Source organism: Microcaecilia unicolor, chromosome 4 (assembly GCF_901765095.1).
Source record: "Microcaecilia unicolor chromosome 4, aMicUni1.1, whole genome shotgun sequence".
Classification (NCBI taxonomy): Eukaryota; Metazoa; Chordata; class Amphibia; order Gymnophiona; family Siphonopidae; genus Microcaecilia; species Microcaecilia unicolor.
The window spans coordinates 56,416,131-56,443,963 of record NC_044034.1 but is presented as its reverse complement, the minus strand read 5'-3'; the positions used below and the strand labels follow the sequence as shown (position 1 = coordinate 56,443,963).

Here is a 27,833-nt window from a genome sequence, read left to right as displayed (position 1 = left end):
AAGTATACACTTCTACGCATACATGGCAGCAAAGCAGTTATGCAGTATTCTGTAAGGATGCATGTAAGTGGAATAATGTGTATAATCAAGAGGGGTCTGCACATGGGTGGAGCATGAAAAGGGCATGGTACCCTTCCTCCAGATTACTATAAGCTATGCACACCTTTTGCCGCATTTTTAAGCTCCCACAGTTACGTCAGTCCTATAGCTGGTTTAACCGTGGGCACCTAGATTTTAGGTGGTCTTATACTGGGGCTTTGCTAGTATTCTATAATGCAATCCAGGTGCCCAGATGCCATTATAGAATTGGCTGTCAGCCCACCACATCAGCACACCTAAAAGGAGGTGCCCACTTAAAGAATTATCCCTTTATAATGCACTCTCATAAAAGGGCCCCAAAGTCTCAGACTTTGAAATCCACAGACCTCTCTCAAATCCCCTTTGACTGGTCTAAAAATGTGTCATTTAACATTCATAGAGAGGCGACGGCATCACTGAGGAAAACCTGCAAAGCTGTAAGATCGTCAATGTTCAGAGTGATACTTTTAATCATAGAAGCCTCAGGAGCTTAGTCAAGATCGGGAGGTGGGGCTGGTGGTTGGGAGGCAGGGATAGTGCTGGGCAGACTTATACGGTCTGTGCCAGAGCCAGTGGTGGGAAGCGGGACTGGTGGTTGAGAGGCGGGGATAGTGCTGGGCAGACTTATACGGTCTGTGCCAGAGCCGGTGGTGGGAAGCGGGACTGGTGGTTGAGAGGCGGGGATAGTGCTGGGCAGACTTGTACGGTCTGTGCCAGAGCCGGTGGTTGGGCGGCAGGGCTGGTGGTTGGGAGGCGAGGATAGTGCTGGGCAGACTTATACGGTCTGTGCCCTGAAGAGCACAGGTACAAATCAAAGTAGGGTATACACAAAAAGTAGCAAATATGAGTTATCTTGTTGGGCAGACTGGATGGACCGTGCAGGTCTTTTTCTGCCATCATCTACTATGTTACTATGTAAGCCAACTTTTCAAAATGATTAGGGGTGTTAACCTCAAAACAATTGCCTCTCGTTGGACACAGTGAAGGAGTTTCTCAATATTGGGGGTGCTCAAGCACCCACAGAGCTGGCCCCTACGCTATAACGGTAACTCACGTATGTGCTGGATAGAAATATGCCCTATTGTGCCTCCCGCACTGAAGCATAGTTTTATTTATATCCAGTAGTAATGAAACAGTCTTGCCACCATGGTTAGCCACTTGTAAGATCCAACACATGTAGAACCACAATACTTTTATAACGATTGACCTTGAGTATTATGCAGTGGAGATTTTGTATGATAGGGATCTATGGGCCCTTCTCAATTCAAAAAGCCAATTGAAAGACAGTTCCAAACACTGTGCAAGGAACTGTCCTAGTAACAAACTGTTATTCTGCTCCATGTTCCTAAACTCCTTCCCATCATATTCCCTTTTTCATCTCAGGATGAATGAAGTTGACATTTTAGAAGTCTGTTTAAAACGCACATAGGGGGTAATTCTATAGCTCTGCAGTGCCTAGATGACACCCTGATTGATGCATATTCTATATAGGAAAGTAGGCACCTAGTTCCTTTATAGAATCCTAGATTAACGGCGTATATACATGTGCAACTATTTACACCAGCCATGGATCTGGCATAAATCTCTGTGCCAATAGTCTGAAGCTACAGGCATAACATTGCATTTTGTAAGTTGCAAGCATAATGTTACAACCCTGCCTATGCGTACTCCCTCTACAAAGTGAGACATGCACATAGCTATAGAATAACATGTAGGAGGCATATTGGCATATATATGCATATGTTGTGACAAGGCAAGCCCCCGAGATTCTCCAGTGAAGCAGTTGAACCCAGAACTATGGGTCCCAGAAGTCCTTGCAAGAATGAGAGAAGAGAGTAGTCCTAAAAAGATGGAATGGATTCCCAGCCCCAGTAGAGGGAGCAATGGCTCGAGGCAGGATGAGCCTATTACTCCCTTCCCCACTAGAGGTAGAGGGAAGGGTGAAGCTCAGTTCCCCTGCCTTCGCCATCAGTATATAATTTCCCCCAGCTGTGAGAAGGGGAGAGCAGATTTCCTGGAGGCTCTCAGTCACCAGGAGAGAGGGGATACAGAGAGAGAGAGATTCCATGGAGTATGTGGAGGAAGGAAGTAGCCTGCCACTAGAGCTGCCTAAGGGAGAGGAGCCAGCTACCATGGGGTGGGAGAATTCAAAGGTTGCCCTGCCCAGCACTTGAAGGCAGTAGAGGAGGCCACACTAGGCGTGGTGCTGAGAGGTGGGAGAAACTGCCAACCCTGCTCCTTACAGGGTTCCCTCTGTGCTGTGAAAAGGCAGGTGATTTGTGGTATTGGTTTGATGTGCAAAGACTGTCCATGAAGATTTGTTCTGAACTGTTGTGCTATATTGGAAGTGTGCTGAACTCTTACTAAACCCTTCTGAAGGAGGGGGAAGGGAAAGCTAATGCCCTAATAGAAGACCTGAGGTCTTGAAGAGCTAAGCATTTGTTGAGGGATTTTGGGACCTGGATTGTGCCTTTTTTTCCTTTTGAAGATTATCTTATGAGGACTGTACCTTTTTCTTTTGAAGACTATATTAAGAGGGCTGTACCTTTTGTTTTGAAGAATATATTATGATTTTTGGTATGAAATTGCCTTGACAATAAAATACTTCGGCCCTGAGTCCCAGTATCAGCAGCATTCTGTCCTGGAACCTTGGGAGCCAACTGTTCTAGCTTAGGTCTAAACTGCAAAATTTGACTTTTCTAATTAATCCATTAACTCCAAACTATCAAATGACGCTTCTGGTACCTTTACAATTTCTAGAAGGTATCTTTTAAGCATATCATATGGCGAAACCAAGGAAACTTTTGGAAAATTGAGGACCCTGAAATTACGATGTCCCATCCCATTTTCAAGGTTTTCAGCCTTCCAGTGAAGAACTCCATTGTCTTTAACCAATACTGCTACATTAGCATCAAAATAAGAAATCTTCCCCTCACATTGCTTCATACGAGCATCTAATGTTTTAACATCTTGTTTGAGCTGAGGGAATTCTCCAGATATCAAGTCCAATTGTTGGGACAATACAGAAATCTGGCTAGAGCAGGACTACTGTAAATTCTGAATCACCATCCAAATAGACTCTAAGTTGAAAATAGGCGGCAAAGGAACTGCTCCCGAACCACTCACCCACACAGGCTCCAAAGTCTCCTGCTGTCCAAACTATGGCATCTCTGTAATGTGCTGATCCAGAACCCTTTCTTCGAACACAGAGCTATCTTTTGGAACACTGCCTTTCGGTCCTTGAGAGTTTACCATGGGAACTTCCCCAATCAGTCGTGGGGCTCACACATCATCAGGAGGAGCAGTCCACATCAGCAGAACAGGTGACATAAGTGCCAGCTACTCCAGAGGTACTCGCTCTCTGGAAGAGTGTGATGGTCAGTTCTGCAGACACAAATGGGCTCTCCACCTGCCCCCCAGACAATAGCATGGCTGCCATTGGATATGTGCCTAATTTAGGCATGTACATTTGCACCACATTTCAGCTGGTGCAAATGACTGCACCTAAAGTTAGGCACAAGTCCTGGGCATAAGAGCTATGCTATAAACAGCGTCTAACTTTAAGCATGGCATATAGAATAGCACTTTTTTCAGCATCAATTTTTTAGGCGTCAAACATAGAATCTAGCCCAATATGCTCTACAAACAATAGCAGTGCATATAACACCCAATATGCTAAAAAGACAAAATTATTTTGTACACTCAGCATTATGAGCAAAGGAGTCTTAATTCTCCAACTGACATCTAAGACAAGGGGTTAATAGACCCATGATCCCCCAACAAACTCACTGTGTAGACCTCTTCCAATGTAAACCCCCGTACCCTCAATCCCTCATAAAGACTGCTCACCACCACCGCCAAGAGGCATGCTCCCCTAAAAGATCTTGTTCCCCCACCCCCCATGAGGTAGTCGTTTCAGGGCAGCCTGCAACTCCTTCAGTTTCTGTCCCATTTGATGTAAGGTCAGACAGAGGAGTAGCGTGATCAACAAAACTCTTCCAATGATACCAGGGAGATGAATGATGTTATATACACTTTATTCCAATAAGAACTTAAAACATCTTCTTGAAAATTGAGGCAAGAGACAGCATGACTGTCCCCTGCCTCGTTAGTTCTAAAGTCAGAATGTCACCAGCAAATGTCATATTGTACTATACTGATAACATATGGGAACAGTACAACAAATCACAAATTATAATTAAAAAACATGTTTAGTATTAGAGGAAATCAGGCAAACCATTGTAAATTACAACTGACAGCTATTTGGGGCACTTTAGAAAGCTCTGCCCAAGTTGGCCACTTAGAACAGGCAATCCTAAAGAACCATTTTTGAAAAGTGGAATTCCCACCTGAAGATTAGTCCTCATTCCATCCTGCTAATCTCATTTGATTCTTGAAGATGGTTGTGTCAAAAGCCAGCTAAACTCAACATTGCAAGATGTGAAATGTTCCAAACAAGATCTTCCAACTCCACAAAAAGGCTGTTGGCCCTAGGGATGCTGATATCACACTGTAATCTATAATGAACGACTTGCTGAAGGTTAAAGGACAACAAATAAGTGCCAATTAAACTGAAGGAAGAGGCTGTAGGGTTGAAACAACAATTTAATTTAGCCTGTAAAGATAGCAGTACTGGAGAAACAAATCACAGTCCGCGAGGACAAACTGACCTCTCTCCAGCACACCATTACGGTCATAAATACCCTTGAAAGAAGTCTCAAATAATCACTGCCAATGAAGCAACTTTGAGGATTCTAGGAGGTGTATTTTCAAAGCACTTAAGTTATGTGGAGGGACATTTTCGATATGACATCTAAGTCGGACTTTGGACGTTTTGCGCTAACCCCTGGATTCTATATATCACGCAAGATTTCTGCATGGAAATCGAAGCGTATTCCATAACAATGTGCATAACATAATTGGTTAACAGGACAATCAACACTGATAACTGCCAATTAACAATTACTGATACTAATTAGAATTAATTAGAATTTACACGCAGAACTGTCTAGACATATTCTATATCGTGCTGCACTTGAATTCTAAGTAACATAGTTGAAAAGGGGGCATGGCCATGGGAATGGAATGAGTGAGTCATGGCTATGCCCCGGTCTGCATCTAATTTAGGCCCCGGTCTGCATCTAATTTAGGCATCGGCATTTACACCAGGTTTTACTTTGCATAACTGCCCATGACTAAATTTAGCCATGCGTATGGGCGCTTGATGAATTCTATAAAATTGAGGCGTACTTCATAGAATGCACTTAGGTGAATTTCATTTTGGCACCAAATTTTTAGGAGTGGTATATAGAATCTAGTCCTAAATGTCCAAAATCAAATATAAAGTATTATATGAAAGATAATCACTGTATTGCTAAATTTAAAAAGGGAGGAAAAAGGGCTTCAGTGATGTCTGTCACATCTCAGATAGTTTTGGACTAATGATTAGACAATCTCTTCACTAACCCCCCAAAAACCTCCTTTAATTTATGTTCAACAGTTTTTAATACCTTTTCAATATCTTTTCAATTTTATTTTTTTAAATGTGACTGTATGGTTCAACGAATCCAAAGTTTTATATATCCAGTACTTCTCTTGGTTTAAATGCTGCCTTGCTCAATAAATGTAACAATTCAGTGATTATCTTACATGTAATACTTTATAGTGATTTCATCGATACTGAAATAAAAAAGGTATCATCTTATTTTCTTTTCCATGTTTTATTTTGTTTGATTTCTATTGATAATCGATACTGAAAGCAAGCCATTTGAAGGTAGTTGTCCAAATCAAATATAGCCATTTTTGAAACAGCAAAATGTCTTTATCTTTTTTTTTTCCAAAAATGACCACATGCTAGATGTTTTTTTTGCTTTGAGCGTTTATCTTTTTGGTCCTTTAAAAAAAAAAAGTCTTAAGTGCAAAATGCACAAAATCAAGCCACTGGGATATAGGAGGAGCCAGCAATGTTAGTAGACTGGCCACACAGACATCCCAGCAGAACAATAGGGTACCCTAAGGAGCACTAATGTGGACGTCTTATAAAAGCTCCCAGGTACACATCTCACCTTTACCCCCTTATCTTGTCTGCTAAGCCTTCCAAAGTCCACCCAAAACCTACTACCCCCAACTGTACACAACTACAATAGCGCTTATGGGTGAAGAGGTCACCTATATGTAGGTACAGTAGGTTTTTGCTCAGTTTTGGAAGGCCTACACTTTCCACCACTAATGTGACAGGTAGAGTGAGATATGGGCCTGAGTCCCCTTCTCTGCAGTCCACTGCACCAACTACTACTACACTACTCCAGGGACCAGCTTGCTGCTCTAATAGAACTGCATATAATATCTGAAGCTGTCATAGAGGCTGGTAAGTACTGGGAGGGGGTCAGAGACCACTGGGGCAATAAGCGGGGGTCATCTCTGATTCTCTCCAGTAGTCATCTGGTCATTTAGGGCTCTTTTTTTGTGCTTTATTCATTCTAAAAACAGGTCTAGATCAAAACATTGAAGTTTTAGCCCTAGACAAATTCTCCAACCACTACACTAACCATTAGGTTATGGTTATGGTCATGCCATCCTTGGGATGTTTTCAAACCCAATGCAGTACTGTATGTGGATGTACTCATAAGCTTGAATCTGAGATAGTGACAGGAAATCAGAAACCATTACTGTCAACCGGAATTCTTTTCCTGCAAAATTCTTCCATTTATTTGCAAAATGTAGTCAAAAGGTATGTGTCCTTGTGACAACACTCAACGGTAGCAGGTAATTTGGTTGTGCCTGCTCCTTCCCTACACCCCTTCCCGTGCACTCCGCTCCATGGATAAATCCTTCTTATCTGTTCCCTTCTCCACTACTGCCAACTCCAGACTTCGCGCCTTCTGTCTCGCTGCACCCTACGCCTGGAATAAACTTCCTGAGCCCCTACGTCTTGCCCCATCCTTGGCCACCTTTAAATCTAGACTGAAAGCCCACCTCTTTAACATTGCTTTTGACTCGTAACCACTTGTAACCACTCACCTCCACCTACCCTCCTCTCTTCCTTCCCGTACACATTAATTGATTTGATTTGCTTACTTTATTTTTTGTCTATTAGATTGTAAGCTCTTTGAGCAGGGACTGTCTTTCTTCTATGTTTGTGCAACGCTGCGTATGCCTTGTAGCGCTATAGAAATGCTAAATAGTAGTAGTAGTAGTACTGCTCTGAATCGACTGCGTCTGGATGTGACAAGAAAGGGGATCATGCCTCTATAACAGCAACAATGTCCAAGTCCATCTCCATCATTAGGGTTCCAGATCAGAATTTTATTACTTAGACTGTGAACATTTGTGCTGATAGCTCTCCACCAATTTTTGTAACACTTTTATTCTGGGCTTCTCTTCCCCTTTGTTACTGCTAAGTATGTTGACATCATATTTCTTGTTATTTTTCATACTATAATATTATTGTTGGGGATGACATCCTTCTCCTTCACTGTAACTCCAGACTCCGTTTCTTTTATCTTGCTGCACCATATGCCTGGAATAGATTCATGAGCTGGTACGTCAAGCTCCATCTCTGGCCGTCTTCAAATCTAGGCTAAAAGCCCACCTTTTTGATGTTGCTTTTAACTCTTAACCCTTACTCACTTGTTCAATACACATTTCCACCTTATTAACTCCCTTATCTGTCCTCTTTGTCTGTCCTAATTAGATTGTAAGCTCTGTAGAGAAGGGACTGTCTCTTCATGTTCAAGTGAACAGCACTGCATACGTCTAGTAGCGTTATAGAAATGATTATTATTATTATTATTAGTAGTAGTAGTAAATTGAACTTCTCCCACATATGTCTGCTGAAGCCACAATCAAGTGCTTCAAGGTGCAGTTCACAAGTAATGGTCAACCTGATCAATTGAGCTCAGCTAATGGCCCTGAATTTACTTCTATGTAATTTAAACAGTTTTCTGTTTCATTGGGGTCTGAACATATTAATATAACACCAAGGCATCCACAAGCTAATGGCAAAGCTGAATTTTCTATGAAGATAGTGAAGACTCTATGCCACCTCTTCCATCTAGTTTAAATTCCTGGACACATATTGATTGAATTTTTCACCTAAGATCCTTTTTCCCGTCACAGAAAGTTGTAATCCATCATTGCAACATAGCCACTTGTTCCATTTATTGCCTCAGCTACCTATATATCTAGGTCAATAGATAGAACAACAAATGGCTACATTGCAATGATGGATTGTGTCTTATTGTGACAAGAAAAAGGATTCTAAGTGAAAAATCCAATCAATACGTGTCCAGGTGTTTAAGCTAGAGGAAGGGGTGGAAGATGAGAGAAAACAAGTTCAGGATGTCATCCCCAGCAATAGTATTATAGTATGAAAATAACAAGAAATATGATGTCAACATACTTAGCAATAACAAAGGGGAAGAGAAGCCCAGAATAAAAGTGTTACAAAAATTGGTGGAGTGCTATCAGCACAAATGTTCACAGTCTAAGTAATAAAATTCTGATCTGGAACCCTAATGATGGAGATGGACTTGGACATGGTATGTTGAGTCCCATGAATGGGATATCACTATACCTGGTTATTATCTATTTAAGAGATAAAGAGATGGGAAAAAGGGGGAGGAGTAGACTATCCAGCTTATTTTCGAAAGAGAAAAACGCCTATAGTGCGACCTAAATCGGGAGATAGACGTTTGTCTCGCAAAGACGCCCAAATCGGTATAATCGAAAGCCGATTTTGGGCGTTTCCAACTGCACTCCTTCGCGGAAATGAATAAAGTTGACAGGGGCGTGTCGGAGGCATGGTGGAGGCGGAACTGGGGCGTGGTTATCAGCCGAGGAGAGATGGGCGTCTTTAGCTGATAATCGAAAAAAAAAAAAGGTGTTTTTACCGCGATTTTGGGTCACTTTTTTTGGACCCTTTTTTCACGAATAAGACCCAAAAAAGTGCTCCAACTACCCAGATGACCACTGGAGGGAATCGGGGATGACCTCCCCGGACTCCCTCAGTGGTCACTAACCCCCTCCCACCACAAAAACCCCACTTTTAAAACTTTTTTTCCAGCCTGTATGCCAGCCTCAAATGCCGTACCCACCTCCATGACAGCAGAATGTGTTCGATCCTGTCACAGCCTTTCTCTGGGTCAGATGTGGCTCTCGGGTGCAGTACAGGGTCACATCAGCATTGCATTGTGGTGGGTGTAGGGTATTGGGCTCCGTGATTTCATTAGCTTGTGTTACAGTCTCACGGTGTTGGTAGTTGGTAGGCTCTTCTCCCATGGTGCTTTCCCCCCTGCCTACTGGGTCAGAGTGTGCCCTGTTGTGTTTCCTGTTGTAGTCCATGCGGTAGTGGCCATTTTTGTAAGCCAGTTTTAGTTCCCTTTCCTGTGGTAGCCACATTACAGAACTTAGTTCTTACCTTGAATGTGGCTGAAAGAGGGCATTGTACAGCATTCTGCCAGCTCTGACCTACTGCTTATCTCAGTACCAGGGAGACTCGTTGCCTGTGGGGCACAACCTCTGATCTGCAGTTAACTGTGAGTAAACACGGTTATTCCAATAAAGGACGTTTTCAGAGAGATTAATCTTCAGGTGTCAACTGGTGTGCCAATGTTATATAGCAGCAACAAGTCCTAGAGGCCTGCATGTATGCAGGTCCCTGGAGCACTTTTAGTGGGTACCGCAGTGCACTTCAGCCAGGTGGCCCTAGGCCCATCCCCCCGCCTGTAACACTTGTGCTGGTAAATGGGAGGTCTCCAAAACCCACTGTACCCACATGTAGGTGCCCCCTTCACCCCTAAAGAGCTATGGTAGTGTTGTACATTTGTGGGTAGTGGGTTTTGGTGGAGGGGGGGTTGGGAGCTCAGCACCCATGGTAAGGGAGCTATGCGTGTGGGAGCTTTTTCTGACCTAGGGTGCCCAGTTGGTGTCCTGGCATATCAGGGGGGCCAGTGTACTACCAATCCTGGCCCCTCCCACGACCAAATGGCTCAGATTAGAACGTTTTTGAGCTGGGCGTTTTTAGTTTCCATTATCGCTAAAAAAAACAAACGCCCAGCTCAAAAACGTCCATTTTTCGAAAATACGGTTTGGCCCGCCCCTTCACAGACCCGTTCTCGGAGATAAACGCCCATGGAGATAGGCGTTTCCGTTCGATTATGCCCCTCCACGTCAAAAACAGAACTAAAGTGGCTGAAAGGCAGGGTATATGGGGAAAAGAGGAAGCCCTGTGGATTGTGGTGGAAAGAGAGGATGGCACTTGCATTCACACTGGTTTGGGTCTACAGACCTCTGACTCAAATGAATGAACTGGAGAGAGATCTGGTCAATGATATTGCAAAGGTGGAAATGAAAAGAGGTGACTTTAATCTACTGGGTGTGGACTGGCGTATCCAATCTGCAAATCTGGAAAGTAAAAAGATAGTGGATTAAATCAGACAATGGTGATGGAACCCCCCAAGGAAAGGCCAATGCTGAATTTAATACCTAAGAATGGAGAAAGTGTATCTAATATCAAGGTGGGCACTCACCTGGGCAAAGGAGATCACTACAAAGTATGGTTTGATATATAAGCTAAGACGGGATCCAGTCACATCAAACTCAAAGTCCTAAATTTCAAACATGCTACTCTGGTAAAATGTGGAAATACCTGAAGGAGGTGCTGGCAGGATGGCAGGAAATAAAGGAAGTAGAAAGACAGTGGGCTAAACTGAAAAGGTGATAAGAAGGACAACATATCTTTATGTAAGGAAAGTAAATAAAAACAAGATGAAAAGGAAATCAGTATGATTCTCCAACGAAGCGGTTGCAACAACAAAAAAAAAAAAGGTAAAAAATATAGAAGATCATAAAGAGGAACCCAAAAAATATACAACATAAAGCTGAAAATAAAGAAATAAGGATGGCAAGGGCAGAGCAGTGGGGGTGGTCCACCCAGGGTGCACACTGTAGGAGGGGTGCAGGGAGCAGCCGTGCGGCTGTTGGCTCTGCTGGTTTCCTGCTCCCTCTGATGTTACTTCCTGTTCTGGAGCAGAGGGAGCAGGGAACTAGCGGAGCCAACAGCCGCATGGCTGCTCCCAGCACCCTAGGAAGTAAGAGCAATGCACCCAGGGGGGAGGGGGGTTGGAGGTGATGTGCTTGGGGGGGGGACGACACAATGCTGTACCCAGGGGGTGTCGATGCTGCACTGGGGGGGAGGGGCAGGAATCCAACCCAGGTTGCATCTGACCAGGGAAATAAAAAAGCACATGCAGAAGAAAACATGGCTAAGAGATATAAAGCAAGGTGATAAGACTTTTGTCACGTATATGGGGGAGAGGAGGACCAGAGGTAGAATTATTAGACTCAAAGATGCTGAAAGACAATGTGCAAAAGGGAACAAGGAAAAAGCAGAAATGTTCCAACAAATAATTCTGTTTGGTGTTTTTAACAGAAGAAAAACCTGGTCTGAAGATGATTGACATGGATACATATATGGATGGCATTGATATCTCACCATGCACAAAAGAAAGTTTACAAACAACTTGCAAATTAAAGCATATAAAGCCATGGGACCCGATGAGATATATCCCAGGATACTAAGGGAACTCAGAAAGGTTTGGCTGAGTCCTCTAAACAGTTCCTTAGAGAGGGGGAAGTGGGAACAAAGTTGAGGTGAAAAACTACTGGCTGGAAAGCTTTATCTCGATGGTGGAAAAGATAATGGGAATGCTGATGAAGGAAAGGATAGCAAACCTTCTACAATCCAATGAATTGCAAGATCTGAGACAGCATAGCTTTACCAAAGATGGGTCGTGCCAAACAAAACCTGAGAGATTCTGTTGACTGGTTGAAAAAAGAATTGGATTGAGAATATGCACTGATTGTATCTATTTAGAATTCAGTAAAGCATTTGATACTGCTCCTCATAGGATGCTCATGAATAAACCAAGCAGCAGTAAACTGGATCAGAAACGGCTTTGACTGACAGGCGACCGAAGGTAGTGGTAAATCGAATTACCTCAGATGAAAGAAAGGTGAGTAGAGGAGTGCCTCAGGGATATGTCCTGGAACTGATTTTGTTCAATATTTTTGTGAGTGATACTGCTGAAGATTAGAAAGTACACCTTTTGCAGATGAAAGATCAACAACAGAGTGGACACCCTTGAGGGAGTGGAAAGCATGAGAAGTGATTTACAAAAACTAGAAGCTGGACTAATGCTTGGCAGTTAAGGTTTAATGTGAAGAAATGTAGAGAGATGCATTTGGTGTGCAAAAATCCAAAAGAGTTATAGGCAATAGGAAAGGAGTGGTTGATGTGAATATAGCAGGAAAGAGACCTTGGGTGACGGTGTCTGAGGATCTCAAGGTGGTGAAACAATAATGTAAGATGGTGGCCAAGGCCAAAAGGATGTTCAGTTGCATAGAGAGGGGTGCACGCAACAGAAAGGAGATAATAATGTCCCTGTGCAAATGATGTATCGTTTCCCTCCCTTGGGCCTCCATCACTGCTAAAAATATGTTCACAATTACATAAGTATTTCCATACTGGGATAGACTGAAGGTCCATCAAGCCCAGCATCCTGTTTCCAACAATGGCCAATCCAGGCCACAATACCTGGCAAGATCCCCCAAAAAGTACAATATATTTTATGCTGCTTATTCTAGAAATAAGCAGTGGATTTTCCCCAAGTCCATTTTAATAATGGTCTATGGACTTTTCCATTAGGAAGCCATCCAAACCTTTTTAAAACCCCGTTAAGCTAACTGCTGGTACTACATTCTCTAGCAATGAATTCCTGAGTTTAATTACACGTTGAGTGAGGAAATATTTTCTCCGATCGGTTTCTCAGATGTACAATGGGTGGTGCCAGGTGCCTAAATGCAGGGACTGTGAGCCACCATGTGGCTCTATTCTTTGGAGGTATACCTAAAAGGGGGAAAAGGTGGGGCTGTAACATTGCAGAGATTATGAGTACGCCACCGCCCACAGTCTAATCCATGGCTGACCAGAATCGCAGTGAGGAACTAAGTTGCTGCATCAGTAAGGCATCAGAAATTAGAAACTGGGGGTATGCTGGTGAGAGGGGCAGAAGCAGTGGGTGATTTTGCCAGACTTAGAAGTTTGCATTTGAATCATGTCAGCACTGAAGAGAAACTCTATACAGCACATTCAGACATAGAACACCACACCAGCACCTAGACCAAGATACACAATATGGAGGTCCCACAGATTTATACATGTGCACTCAGAAAGCAATTTTGGAGGCGATCAAAAATGCTGCATTTTAGGGACATAAGTTTGGCATGTTTTATATTTAATAAAAAGATTAACACAATTAAGAGGAGAGATGGTCAAGGGGAAGAGGGGAAGTAGGGGGGATAAAATGAAAAATTTGTATGACGATCTGAGTTACAGCACCATCAGTTTGTATTGGTTGGATACCTTGTATATTTGTACAAGCTTTGTTACTATTAATAAAAAAGATTTAAACATATTTCTCTGAAGTAAAGTACTCTGATACTTGGAAAAGACTACTTTCCAGTCATGCCTCTGATCTACTAAATAAAGTTTCCAAGCAGCTGAGATCAGGTCTTGGCTATTTTGCTTTTCAAAAAAAAAGTGCAAATCATGGTTATTTCAGGAAGTAATTTGTGCAATATGATCTCTGATATGAGGGCATTTTCCTTGTTTTGTGTTTGTTTATGCTTTGATATTTTATGCAGTATTTGTTATTTTTTTATGTTGCCCAGAACATTTTTTTAAGGGCAGGCATCTCATAAATTTAAATAAACACACAACACTGGAGTTTTACTGCACTAAAGATCCAGCTAACTTCTAGTCTATCCTGAAGTTTCTAGGTGCCTACAGATCATTAGAAGACATCGCAAACAGGAAAAGTACAGAAGGGCCCAAAGTGCTTAGCCTGAAGGAGCACCTACTTATCTGGAGGGTTGGGGCATCAGACATTTGGAGTAAGCAGGGAATCTAGTATCCAGCTGTTGCATAATTTGCCTAAAATTTATTCCAAGTAGGCTAGGCAATGCATCTCTTATACCAATATCTATGACTGAGCCACTCCTACATCTTGACATAAAAAGTGAATTTGCTTACCTGTAACAGATACTTCCCAAAACAGCATACACATAATCCCTCCCTGAGAGCTGAGTTCCTTTTTGCACTATGGAACTGAGAGACAGAGGAGACTGTTGTGAGCAGAAGAGCCATGTGTCCTCAGAAAACTACACCAGCTCCTAGATTCTATATATGGTGCCAAGATATGTGTGCAAATGAACTGAGTGATGAACCCTTAACTACCAATAATTGGGTGCCAATAGCCAATTATCGAAGTTAGTTGGCACCAATTAGGATCTGCACATGCATCTGGCTGCACACTATTCTATAAGGCATGGCACCTAACTCTACTAGGCCATAACTCAAAAGGGGGAATGGCAATGGGCATTCTGAAAGTTGCCCTCATTTACACAGAACAGAAGTATTTGTTTAGTATGTCCATCTTTTCCTCATCACTCTCCACATATTGGTTCTCAGCAGTTTTCAGTCTCTCAATTCTATTTCTATTCCTCCTTTCCCCAATATACTTGAAAAAAGTCTTATCACCTCTCTATGGGGTTAGTGTTTTTAATGCACCTATAAAGTTAAGGTGCGTCAAACGCTAACGCGCCAATACATTCCTATAGGCTCGTTAGCGTTTGACACGCATTAGAGTTTAATGCACGTTAAAAATGCTAACACACCTAAAGCACGCCTTTGTAAACACAGGAGTCTGTCTCTAGCCATTTTTTCTTCCACCTGCAATTTTGCCAGCCATATTTCTCTCTTCACTTCTTTGAGTTTTATGCGGTATTCTTTTCTGTGTTCTTCTGTACTTCATAAATGAAACTCCTTCAGACACTTGACAGAATATTTTAGAAACATAAATGTTTATTTTACCTGAAGCTATCTCAGACTCCAGTATCCCTTGCCAGTTTTGCTTTTTGCAGGGGTGGGGGAAGGGCAACATCCACTGGGGGTTTAAACCTAATCCTTTCAGTGGAGTGCTGCTTTATAGGAGCACTTTTCTGAAATACAGATATCCCAGGTAGTAGGTGTAAATCATACGTTTTGGACACAGATGTGCATTCCCCTTTTGAAATGGAGACTATGGGGCTGATATTCAGACCACAGGAGATAGCCAGGTTGCCTCCCATAGTCAATGCTGAGCCTGGGTATTTAATGCCAGGCTATTTCCAGTGACCGGCACTGAATAACCGGTTGAATTTTGGCCAGTTCCAACTTAATCAGTCAAGCGGATATTCAGCACTGGCCGGTTAAGTTGGAACAGGCCAAAGATCTTCCACTTACTGACGTGGCCAAATATGGTTGCCAAACTTAGCAGATCAAAACCACAGGAAGTGGAAAGAACACAAATATCCCATGAAGTGTCACAGGAAAAGGCAAGGAGTGGGAACAGAGTTAGGCTCATCAAAACAGACCAGAGACGCTGGATATGCATCAAAAGCTTTACTAGAAGATGACTCAACAAGGTACCGTGTTTTGGCACACACGCTGCCTTCTTCAGGAGTCTCCTTGTCTGTTTTAGAAATGACAAATGCTTATCACCACAAAGGTCTTTTTAAAGACCATTGCTATTCAGAATCTACACACCGAGGAGCTGCATTTTCTAAAACAGACAACGAGACTCCTGAAGAAGGCAGTGTGCGTGCTGAAACACGGTACCCTGTTGAGTCATCCTCCAATAAAGCTTTTGATTCACATCCAGCATCTCTGGTCTGTTTTGAAAATCCTGACTCTGTTCCCATTCCTTGCATTTTCCTGCCAAACTTAGCCGGCCATGTGCTGAAAACTGACAGGTAGCCAGTTATATCATGCAATATAACCAGCTATCTGCTAGGTGCTAAGTGGCGATATTCAGCGGGAGACAGCTGGCTATCTCCCGCTACATATTGCTGGATAGCCGGCTAATTACCATTTAACTGTCCAGGTGACGTTCCTGGCCGGTTAAATGATCTTGAATATTAGGGGTGCCTTCTTCAGGAGTCTCCTTGTCTGTTTTAGAAATGACAAATGCTTATCACCACAAAGGTCTTTTTAAAGACCATTGCTATTCAGAATCTACACACCGAGGAGCTGCATTTTCTAAAACAGACAACGAGACTCCTGAAGAAGGCAGTGTGCGTGCTGAAACACGGTACCCTGTTGAGTCATCCTCCAATAAAGCTTTTGATTCACATCCAGCATCTCTGGTCTGTTTTGAAAATCCTGACTCTGTTCCCATTCCTTGCATTTTCCTGCCAAACTTAGCCGGCCATGTGCTGAAAACTGACAGGTAGCCAGTTATATCATGCAATATAACCAGCTATCTGCTAGGTGCTAAGTGGCGATATTCAGCGGGAGACAGCTGGCTATCTCCCGCTACATATTGCTGGATAGCCGGCTAATTACCATTTAACTGTCCAGGTGACGTTCCTGGCCGGTTAAATGATCTTGAATATTAGGGGTTTAGGTTTATTTTTTAGGCCCGCCCTAGTCCTACCAAGACTATGCCCTCTTGATAAATGCAAAATTTTCAGTTTTAGATGTGTATATCGCAGCTTTGTAAAATCCTGATTTAGATGTTTAGGCAATATAAATGTATAAATGCTTGTTGTGTGCAACTAAAACTCAAATAGTGCTTCTAAAATAAGCACCATGGTGTATGCAGATTTTCAGAAAGCATATGACAAAGTTCCTCATGAGAGACTCCTATGGAAATTAAAAAGCCATGGCATAGGGGACAATGTCCAGGTCTGGACTGGAAGCCAGGTAAAAGACAGAAAACAGAGGGCAGGGTTAAATGGACTAATATCTCAACAGGAGAAGGTGGAGTATCACAGGGATCTGAAACCAGTACTGGTGCTTGATAACACATTTATAAATGAACTGAAAATGATGAGCAAAATTTGCAGATAATACAAAATTATTCAAAGCTGTTAAATCGCATGCAGGAGGACTTTGGGAGACTGGAAGACTGGCCATCCAAGTGGGAGGTGAAAGTTGATGTGGACAATTGCAAAGTGATGAACATTCAGAAGAATAACCCAGATTATAGCTGTACAATGTTCCACATCAGCACTCTCCACCTACGAAAAAGATCTCAGTGTCATCAATGACAATATGATGAAATCTTCTGCACAATGGGGCCCTTTTACTAAGGCACACCGAAAAATGGCCTGCGCTGGTGTAGGTGTGTGTATTGGACGCGCGCAGGCCATTTTTCAGGGTACCTACAAAAAGGCACAAAGGCGCCTATATGTCTTAGTAAAAGGACCCCAATGTGTGGAAATGGCTAAAAAAAGCAAACAGAATGTCAGGAAATATTAGGGATATACATAGTAGATGACGGCAGAAAAAGACCTGCTCGGTCCATCCAGTCTGCCCAATAAAGTTAACTCATATGTGCTAATTTTTGTGTATACCCTACTTTGATTTGTACCTGTGTTCTTCAGGGCACAGACCCTATAAGTCTGCCCAGCACTATCCCCGCCTCCCAACCACCAGCTCTGGCACAGACCATATAAGTCTGCCCAGCACTATCCCCTCCTCCCAACCACCAGCCCCGCCTCCCACCACCGGCTCTGGCACAGACCGTATAAGTCTGCCCAGCACTATCCCTGCCTCCCACCACCGGCTCTGGCACAGACCGTATAAGTCTGCCTAGCACTATCCCCGCCTCCCATCCACCAGCCCTGCCTCCTGATCTTAACTAAGCTCCTGAAGATCCATTCCTTCTGCACAGGATTCCTTTATGCTTATCCCACACATGTTTGAATTCCATTACCGTTTTCATTTCCACCACCTCCCGCGGGAGAGCATTCCAAGCATCCACTACTCTCTGTGAAAAAATACTTCCTAACATTTTTCTTGAGTCTGCCCCCCTTCAATCTCATTTCATGTCCTCTCGTTCTACCACCTTCCCATCTCTGGAAAAGGTTCGTTTGCGGATTAATACCTTTCAAATATTTGAAAGTCTGTATCATATCATCCCTGCTTCTCCTTTCCTCCAGAGTATACATGTTTAGTTCAGAAAGTCTCTCCTCATACGTCTTGTAACGCAAATCCCATACCATTCTTGTAGCTTTTCTTTGCACCGCTTCAATTCTTTTTACATCCTTAACAAGATACGGCCTCCAAAACTGAACACAATACTCCAGGTGGGGCCTCACCAACGACTTATACAGGGGCATCAACATCCCCTTTCTTCTGCTGGTCACACCTTTCTCTATACAGCCTAACAACCTTCTAGCTACGGCCACCGCCTTGTCACACTGTTTCGTTGCCTTCAAATCCTCAGATACTATCACCCCAAGATCCCTCTCTCCGTCCGTACCTATCAGACTCTCCCCGCCTAACACATACGGGATGGAACAGTGAATAAAATAAATAATATTAGGATGCCTTTTTATTCCTCCATGGTGCAACCACATTTTGAGTATTGTGTGCAGTTCTGTTCACCATATCTCAAAAACACATAGCCAAATTAGAAAAGGTACAAAGAAGGATGATTAAAATGATTAAAGGGATGGAATGACTCTCATATGAGGAAAGGCTAAAAAGGTTAGGGCTCTTTAGTTTGGAGAAGAAATGGCTGGGAGGGAGATAAAAGAAGTTTACAAAATCTTGACTGGAGTTGAAGGGGCAAGTGCAAATTGTTTGTTTACTCTTTCAAAAAGTACAGACTCCATGAAGTTACATAATAGTACATTGTAACAATTTTTTTTTCACTCCACCACTAACTCTGAAACTCACTGGCAGGGAACGTAGTAAAAGATGTTAATGTAGCTGTGTTTAAAAAAGATTTGGTTACATTTTTGGAAGTGAAGTTCATAAACCTTTTGTAAGGTAGATCTGGGGAAAGCAACTGCTTATCCCTAGGGATAAACAGTATGAAATCTTGCTAGTTTTAGGGATTCTGTAATTGGCCATTGTTAGAAACAAGATACTGGGCTAGATGGACCTTTGGTTGATCCAGGGGCGTAGCTACGTGGGGCCACGGGGGCATGGGGCCATGGGGGCATGTGCCCCCGTAGATTTGGGACTGGCCCCCCCGCCACCGCCCCCTTCAACCCCCCTTCCCGTCAGCACCAACCCTCCCCCGCCGCCACCATCGGGTACCTTTGCTGGCAGGGGTCCCCACGCTAAACCTCTGAAGCACAATAAAACAGCCAGTGCAGTTGAAATCCATGCCAGCTGCTTAATGCAGTTAGTGGGAGTGTCAGGACAGCACAACAGCACTTACTGCCACTTCAAGAGAAGGTGGTAAGTGCAACTGCAACACTGCCCTTTCAAGTATATCTCTCAATGTCCCTCTCTACCATCTAAGTCCTCACACCAACATACCCCGATATAATTTCACAACCCTCAACCCTCCCTGATTCTAATCCTTAACCCCTTGAAAGCATACCATTCCAATTCTGCTTACCCTCCTATCAGCAAAAATCAATCAACCCTTCTCAACACCCTCCCAGACCCCCAACACCATCAGGCCTTTCTGGGAGGTGATCGGTGGGGCACGAGTGGTCCTTCTGTGCTCCCACACATCTGGCTCTGACTCTGAAAATGCCCTTCATGACCCCTAGTGGTAGTCTTCTGGTACTACTGCTAGGGGTTAGCCTTCCATATAAGGAAGTCCGCACTGCATTATCTGTTTCGCCAGATATCCTGGGGTATCTGGAACTGCTCTGCCCTGTGTGTTACTTTTTCTTCTTCAAAACCTTACCACATTTAGTAACATGCCCCTCTTTGTCTTGCATTTTATTTTTCTTCACATTTAAATCTACTCATTTTATCCCATGGTGGCTAATGCAATTATCCAGCATCTCACATGATGGGTTATGGACAAAAATATTTAAAGGTCATAAAATTAACAATATGACAGTTGTATTGCTTCTCTTGTCTCACTGACTGTATGCCTCCTCTAATAGTCTCAGAGCCAGTTTAAAAAAATATTATTTAAATAACTTCTTCTATTTCAGTGTTAAGGGAAATACATTTTGAAAATAGAATTCAAAATATTTCATAGCCAATTCTGACCATACCTTTCTTGGACCTGTACTCTTTAACTCAAGGACATCCATTGTGTAGTTTACTCTACGACCGTAATGATCAAACTGAACATTCCCAGTCAAACCTTGGATTCGGACCTGAAGAAAGAAGGGGGAAAAAAAAGAGAAGTCCTTCTATGTTTTTAGTATATCTTTCACAATGAATCCTCTTATAATACTTGGCTTAATTTAGTTATTTTCCAATATTTTTTGCATCTAATACACAACACAGCTGCTGAGCACTGAGTAAAGAACATTGTGCAAATACTTTTACAGACAGTAATGGTAGTGAACTACCATTAACCAGACCAGGATGAAGAAATAAACTGGGGGAATCAGGAGGGGGTACCTTTGCCTGGGGGATTGAAGGGGTAAATTGCTACTACAGCATCCTCTTTTTTTTTTAAAGACGTGGAGGGGCATAATCGAATGAGGTGCACAAGTTTTCATGAGGGCGTCCTCGCAGGACGGCCCCTTAAAGGGGCATGGCAACCCATAATATCGAAACAAGATGGGCGTCCATCTTTTGTTTCAATAATACGGTTGGGGACGCCCAAATCATGAAATTTAGGTTGACCTTAGAGATGGTCGACCTTAGGTTGCTTTTGAGATGATTGTTCCCGGTTTTCGGCGATAATGGAAACCGAGGACGCCATCTCAAAAGCGACCAAATCCAGGCCATTTGGTGGTGGGAGGAGCCAGAATTCGTAGTGCACTGGTCCCCCTCACATGCCAGGACACCAACCGGGCACCCTAGGGGTGGAAATTAGTGCCTTTCATCAACACAGAAAATGCTGAACTAGGAGAGAGGAAGAGAGAGACGAGCAGGCAGGGTAGTAGCAGCAGTAGCAAAATCAATGCTTCAGGAGCCTAAGGCATTTAAGCACAGGAGAAGGTTTTTTCTTTGTTTGCATATATGTTTTTGGACAAAGGGCAGGGTGGATGAAGCAGGTGGTGCAGTGGCAATCACACACTACCCACCACCCCAGCATGGCGCTGAGGCTAAAAGCATTGTTTTGCTTCCCCCATGGGCTTTAACCAAAAGGGATTTTGTTTTTTGAAAGGCCTCTTCCATCCAATTCAGAACTGCTGAACTGAACTGAAAATCAGTTATTACAGCTCAATTTCCCATTCGGAACAATCTGAATCTGCATCCGCATCTCTGCAGTGGCTATGTTCATTTTACTGCTCAACTTTGTTGAAATACTTTGAAGTCAAAGCTTTTGCTGGTGCTTTATAGCCTTACACATTAAAATGCTTCAAAGAACATGCAAATTATTTGTAGGTATAAAGCAGAAGATGATCTGTAAGAACAACTCTATGGAGGGAGCATAACCTTTATTGGTGAAACACAATAAGCATTAGTCAGGAATTTGCAATCTGGACTGGGATCTTTTGTGAACTGTCTTAAAGTACCTTGGTCTGACTCAACCACAGGCATCACTATAGGGGGCAAATGCTTCCCAAAAATTCTTAGTTGCCCCCCCCCTTTGAAAGGCCACCACCATCATAGGTTTCCCCAGCCCAACTACGGCCTTCCCCTCCTCTCACTTGTTTGGGGCTGCTGCTTCCCAATCTTTGTGCCAGTGGAAGCATGAAAAAAAAAAAAACTGGGAGCTTCCGCTCCCTGCTTGCCTATCTGCCTGAACCTGCTGTCCACCCAATTTGGTTGTTGTCAATAAAGAGAAACTGTGAATGGGCCCATAGAGTGCTGACAATGCTACTGTTCCTGCCCAAACAGGAAGTTGCATCACAAGGGACGGGACCGGCAGCGCTGTCTGTTGCGTGCAGAACTCTATGGCCCCGCGCACATTCTCTTTATTGACAACCACCGAATTGGAGAGACAGCAGATTCAGGCAGACAGGCAAGCAAGGAGTGGACACTCCCAGTTTTGTTTTTCTTTTCCGGGGCTGGGGAAGTTGGAGAAGTAAAAGGAGAGAGATAGGGTAATGTTGGAGGCAGGGAATGGGAGGAAAGAAAGAGAAAGAGGGGGGGGGGGGAGAGACCGAGAGGCAAAGCTGATAGTTGGAGGAGGAAAGAGACAGACTTGATAGTGGGGAGAGGAGGGAGAGAACCAGGCAATACTGTATGGGGGGGGGGGGTATGAGAGGCTGAGGTGTGATGGTAGAATAAAGAGAGAGGCTGAGGGGCAATGATGGGTGGCAGGGAGAAAGACAGATGGGCATCATTGGATGGGAAGAGAGAGACAGAGAAGAGATGCTGGATGGATGGGGGAGGGGGAGAAAAGATGTTGCATGGCAGGGGGAGAGAGAGACAGAGGGATAATGTTGGATGGGGGAGAGAAAGAGGAGATGCATGGCAAATGGAGAGAGAGACAAACAGAAGATTCTGGATGGTATGGTGGGGAAGGTGGATGGGGAGGAGAGAGAGAGAGAGGAGATCCTGGATTGCTGGGGCAGGGGGAAAGAGAGAAGATATGCTACATGTGGTGGGGGGGGGGGGGAGGGAAAGACAGGCACGTGTCCCAACCCCAAAGATTTAAATTTGTCATACCACACCCCATTTCATCCTTTCATTAGCCCTGCCCCAAGCCCCATTTTTAGCCTCCTCAAACATCTGAGTCACCAACTGCCTATGCACTACCCAACTACTTCCTCCTCTCCCATCCCCAGTCTCTATCCCCTCAGCCATGTGTTTAAAAACTTGTGGAAGCTACCAACAGCAATTAGATCAGACCTTCCTTTGACCATCCACAGGGTCCTTCCCTCTGTTGCAATTTCCTTTTGTCGTGTGGGCGGGACGTAGCAGAGGGAAAGTCTTGGGGTGGCTAGAGGACGGCCTGATTTAATCACTGCCAGCAGCTGCCACAAGTTTTTAAATTTGCGGCTGAGGGGCGAGAGACTGGACCCAGGGGGTGAGAAGGAAGAAGGTAAGGAAAATGATAAGAGGCACTATGGGAAGGAATGGGGGTGGGAAGCAGAAGAAACAGCACCTGGAGAGAGAAAAAGAGAGAGAGAGCAGAAGAAACACCGCACATGAAGGAAAGGGATGGGGAGGGGGGATGCTGCATGTGAAAGGATGAGAAGAGAGGTTGAAATGCTGTACACAAAGGAAAGGGGGGATGTCTGCACTTGAAGGAATGAGAAGGAGGAAAACTGTACATGAAATAAAGGGATAGGAAGAGGGGAGAAATGATGCACAAGAAGGGAAGGGATGGGAAACGGGGGTTCCTGTACATGAGTGAAGAGAAGAGAGGGTGAAATCCTGCACAAGAAGAGAAGGGATGGGAAAGGGGGAAGGCTGCATATGATGGGAAGGGATGGGAGAAGGGGAGAAATGCTGCACATGGATGGAGGGGAAGAGAGATAGAATATTAGATAGATTTGAGAAGGAGGCAGAAAAACGGAAGAAAGCAGAACGCGACAGATCAGTGTCAAACATAGACGTAACTGAGGAGCGGCACTTTTTCTTTCAGCTTTTTTGATATAACATATTTTGAGTTCCTGAAGAAGTAAATATGAAACCCTGCAGAGTCGAACTCGATATGGTTGGTTGTGGAAAATAGAAGAACATAATGCACTATAGCGTGGGAGCGTTTTAGATCTGGGATCACACACCGGGCTCGCACGCTCTATTTTTTCAAGAAGGAAACGCGGTGATGAATCTCTTCACAGGATCAGACATTGCTATCAAGGATTGAAGTCAGCCTTGGAGTGGATCACCGGTCCATACGCTAAGTATCTTTAAGTGCCTAAGTTGCTTTCATTGACTTGTATTATACAATAGTGCTATGGAAACTCAGCACACAAGTATTTCAATGAACTGGTGAAAGAAAAATTATAGGAGAGATATTCTCTATATATACATTTGTTGTTCAGGTGCAAGACACTGGATGGAATGAATGAGAGAATTGATCCAGATACTTTAATACATTGTATTGAGTTATAATTTTCATTTTGCAATAAGAGCACATGAGGTTGTTTTTTTTTGCTCACATAAAACAAAATAAAAATCAGTGGAGAAGTTCTATGATCCAGACACTTGCCCACCCCTAGAGGCATAAATCACTTCGGTGTAGTCTCGCTTGGGTGAGTTTACTCTCTGAGATCTCTCCACCACCACACAAAATATTTTGTTTACATAGTTTATTTGATTTATCTGGATCATTTCTTCTTTTTTTCATTTCGTCCTTTCCTATTATACTCTGGTTCTTTACCGATTTCAGTTTTTTCATTTACCAGAAGCCATTCTTGGGATTGATTATATTTGAAACATAGACATAAGGCAGGAAGTGAAGAAGAAAGGAAGTGAGACAAGAAATAGCAAATGGAAAGGAGGCCCTGGAAAAAGAGTTATAAGGGAAGCAGAACCAGACACTGGGAACAAAATCACCAGACAATAAAGGTAGAAAAAAGATTGTATTTTCAGTTTAGTGACTGAATTATGTCAGTGTTGAAAATTTACATCTGTCAGCTTTATTTTGCACTGTACAGGAGTATATGCATTTCTTTCTATTTCTGTAGTGTTGCACAACATACAGAGTCTGGTATCTCTGGTTGCAGTTTTTGCTTGCATGTTTTTTGTGGCCCCCTATTTTGTATCAGGTGAGTGTCGTGTTCTGCATCTGTGACTAAGGAAAAAGGATTCTGTTAGCATGTAGTGTCTACAGGACTCTGTTAACAGTTCAGCTTGTCCCAGTTTCCCAGTAGCTGGTATACTGGTGCTCTAGGGCCCAGTTTAATATTTATAGCACTGTCTTTTCATAGATGGGTTAGGGCTACTATGGTTTTAGCAAGTTTCCTATATAGGTTTTGTGTGTCGTTTTGCAAAGTTTTGTGTTATTCTGCGAAGTGTCTGGCCTGTTTGAAATTTCAAATGCTCAGGACTAGTGGTCTCTACATCCTGCAGAATCACCACACAAATAAAAACCCATCTGCTTTAAGCAGTGTCTAGCAGTGGAAGGAGTGTTTGCTGTCCCTGAGATGATTATCACACTTTGAATATTTTTGTGTGGCGAATTGTAAGGGGGAAAGCTTCATTGGTAGGGAATATGGAGTTTGTAATACAGAACTGTAGCTTCTGGGTTTATGTTCAGATTCTGACCAATTCTATAGAGAATCCATGTCCACACAGAAGAATTTGATGAATGATCCTATCAATTATAATGGTAGTTTTACTGGGTAGTTGAAACGGGATTGGAGAGGGGAGAGTCTCTTATATATATATATATAGCTAATTTAAAAGTGGGGGGAAGGGAGTTATGATGTGCAGAAATGTCACTTTGACTTGCACCCCCCATATCTAGCTTGCCCCCCCCATAAACATTTCTGTCTAGAGACAACACTGGACTCAACATGGCTTTTCCTTGTGACTCTGGGCAAGTCACTTAACCCTCCAACGTCCCAGGTACAAATAAGTACCTGTATATAATATGTAAACCGCTTTGAATGTTGTTGGAAAAACCATAGAAAGGTAGTATATAAGTCCCATTCCCTTTCCCCTTTTCTTATTTTTAAGGGGGGAAAGGGGAAAGAGAATGGGGCTTGATATACCACCTTTCTGTGTTTTTTGCAACCACATTCAAAGCAGTTTACATAGTATATAAAAGTACTTATTTGTACCTGGGGCAATGGCTTGCCCAGAGTCACGAGGAGTTGCAGTGGGAATCGAAACCCAGTTCCCCAGGATCAAAGTCCGCTGCACTAACCACTTTTCCAGAATTACACTGGGCATTCAAGCATACACAATACCAATTAATTACTTCAGTCTGACAGGCTTCCCAGTCATGGAGATGCATTAAACATGCATTTATATATATCATACATGTGTAGATAAGCCAGTCTTATTTATTATGCATTATTCCCATAAAGAAAAAGGGGAGAAAACTGGGTTAGATTTCTTGAATGATGTAAATGCATTTATACAGTAGGTTAACATTTAAGATTCAAATAATATGCCTAGTCATGTTTGAAAGGGAATGATAATCAAATGCACCTTTTAGAAATCACACACTGATTTTATTTTTAGCATTTTAGTGGCATTTCTCTTTTTGCTGCTGTGATAACTTATTTGGATTATGAACACTTTAGGCTACAAAACAAAGCTAAAAAGGTGTGAATTTCAGAATCTATAGTTACCAATGTGAGCTACTGTTAAGGGGGAAGTTATCCAAGTGGGCTACTGCTAAAACGTATAATTTTGCTTTTAACTCCAGTTATTAGTAACTGTGGAGGAGGAAGGTAGTTATTCGGGTACAGTAAAAGGAGAGCTTTCCCCGCATCTTCATTTACCATGAGAGTCACCAACCCGCAATATACCCTGAGCGGAAACATGACTGGGGTTCACTCTTGTTCAGGGAACAACTAGATCACCAGGTATTGCAAGTAGGATCCCAAGGATAGGGGTCCTCTGGGGGTAGGGATTCTGATTGGGGGTAGGTGGGAATATGAAAGGGGGTATGGCAGGGGCGTAGCCAGACTTCGGCGGGAGGGGGGTCCAGAGCCCGAGGTGAGGGGGCACATTTTAGCTCCCCCTGGCGCCGCCACCACCACTACCACCACCAACTTTGACCCCCCCCCTTGCTGACGATGCTCTCGACCCCCCCGCCGTCGCCTACCTTTGCTGGTGGGGGACTCCAACCCCCGCCAGCTGAGGTCCTCTTCTTCCTTCGTTCTGTTTCTGAATCTGACGTTGTACATGCAGGATGTCAGACTCAGAAACAGAACGAAGGAAGAAGAGGACCTTGGCTGGCGGGGGTTGCGGTCCCCCGCCAGCAAAGGTAGCAGATGGCGACGGTGGGTTGGTGGCGGGAGGGGGGGGGGGTCGAGAGGGTCGTTGGCAGGGGGGTCCAGAGCCAAATCTACGGGGGCCCAGGCCCCCGTGGCCCCAAGTAGCTAGGCCCCTGGGGTGTGGGTGTTGATTGAGGGGTGGGATAACAGCATCACAGCCCCTTTAAGATGTGGCCCAGAAGCAAGAGCAACGCTTTGAGACCCAATGTTCCTGGGATGGTAAAATAACCCTAGCTTTTTCCAGCATGCACAAGTCACCTTATAGAATTTACAAAGTATATATTTATATATTTGTACATATTGTGCATATCTTTGCTATATAGCCCATGGTGGCTTAGTTATCACTGCGTTATGGCAACTGAAGTCATGTTAGTGCTCTTTAACACACATTGGGGCGAATAACGTGACTTATAGCCCCAATGCAGCTTGATAATTCACCCCTTGCAGGTCTCATTGCATAAATGGGATCTGTGCCCTCTGACGTAACTTCCTATTTCCTCAAGGGCGGGACACAGTGAGTGAGGGAAGGGCCGACGAAGCGATTTTTACAGCAGCGCTGCAGATGGATGGAACTCGTAGACAGGTGGGGACCGTGTCGGGGGGGAGGCGCTGCACCGGGGGGGGGGGGTGGACGGATGCACGCCCCCCCACCCGTTGACACCTGGGGCGGACCGCCCCCACCGCCCCGCCCTTGCTAAGCCACTGCTAGTGGAGCTGAGAGAGTGCCATAATCTGATCTCTTTTAGAAAGATGTTGAAACTTTCTTATTCTCTATTGGTTAGAAGGGGACTGGGGCCAGCTGCTCGGCCTTCTGGTTTTCTCCTTAGTTACTGACTTGTATTGTTTCATTATGTTGTGAACCATTTTGAATTATGCTAATCATTAAGGGGTCCTTTTACTAAGGTACGCTAATGAATTTAGTG

General features: G+C 43.6%; 1 protein-coding gene across 3 annotated transcripts in view; it reads right to left on the bottom strand.

Moving 5' to 3' along the window:
• The window catches only part of GRIA4 (glutamate ionotropic receptor AMPA type subunit 4), a 520,316-nt gene that overhangs the window by 123,529 nt on the left and 368,954 nt on the right, over positions 1-27,833 (bottom strand). For all 3 annotated transcript variants that reach the window (XM_030199365.1, XM_030199366.1, XM_030199367.1), the window contains exon 8: positions 20,155-20,259. In XM_030199365.1, the coding sequence (XP_030055225.1) occupies positions 20,155-20,259 (105 nt within the window). The remainder of the gene's footprint in view (positions 1-20,154; positions 20,260-27,833) is intronic.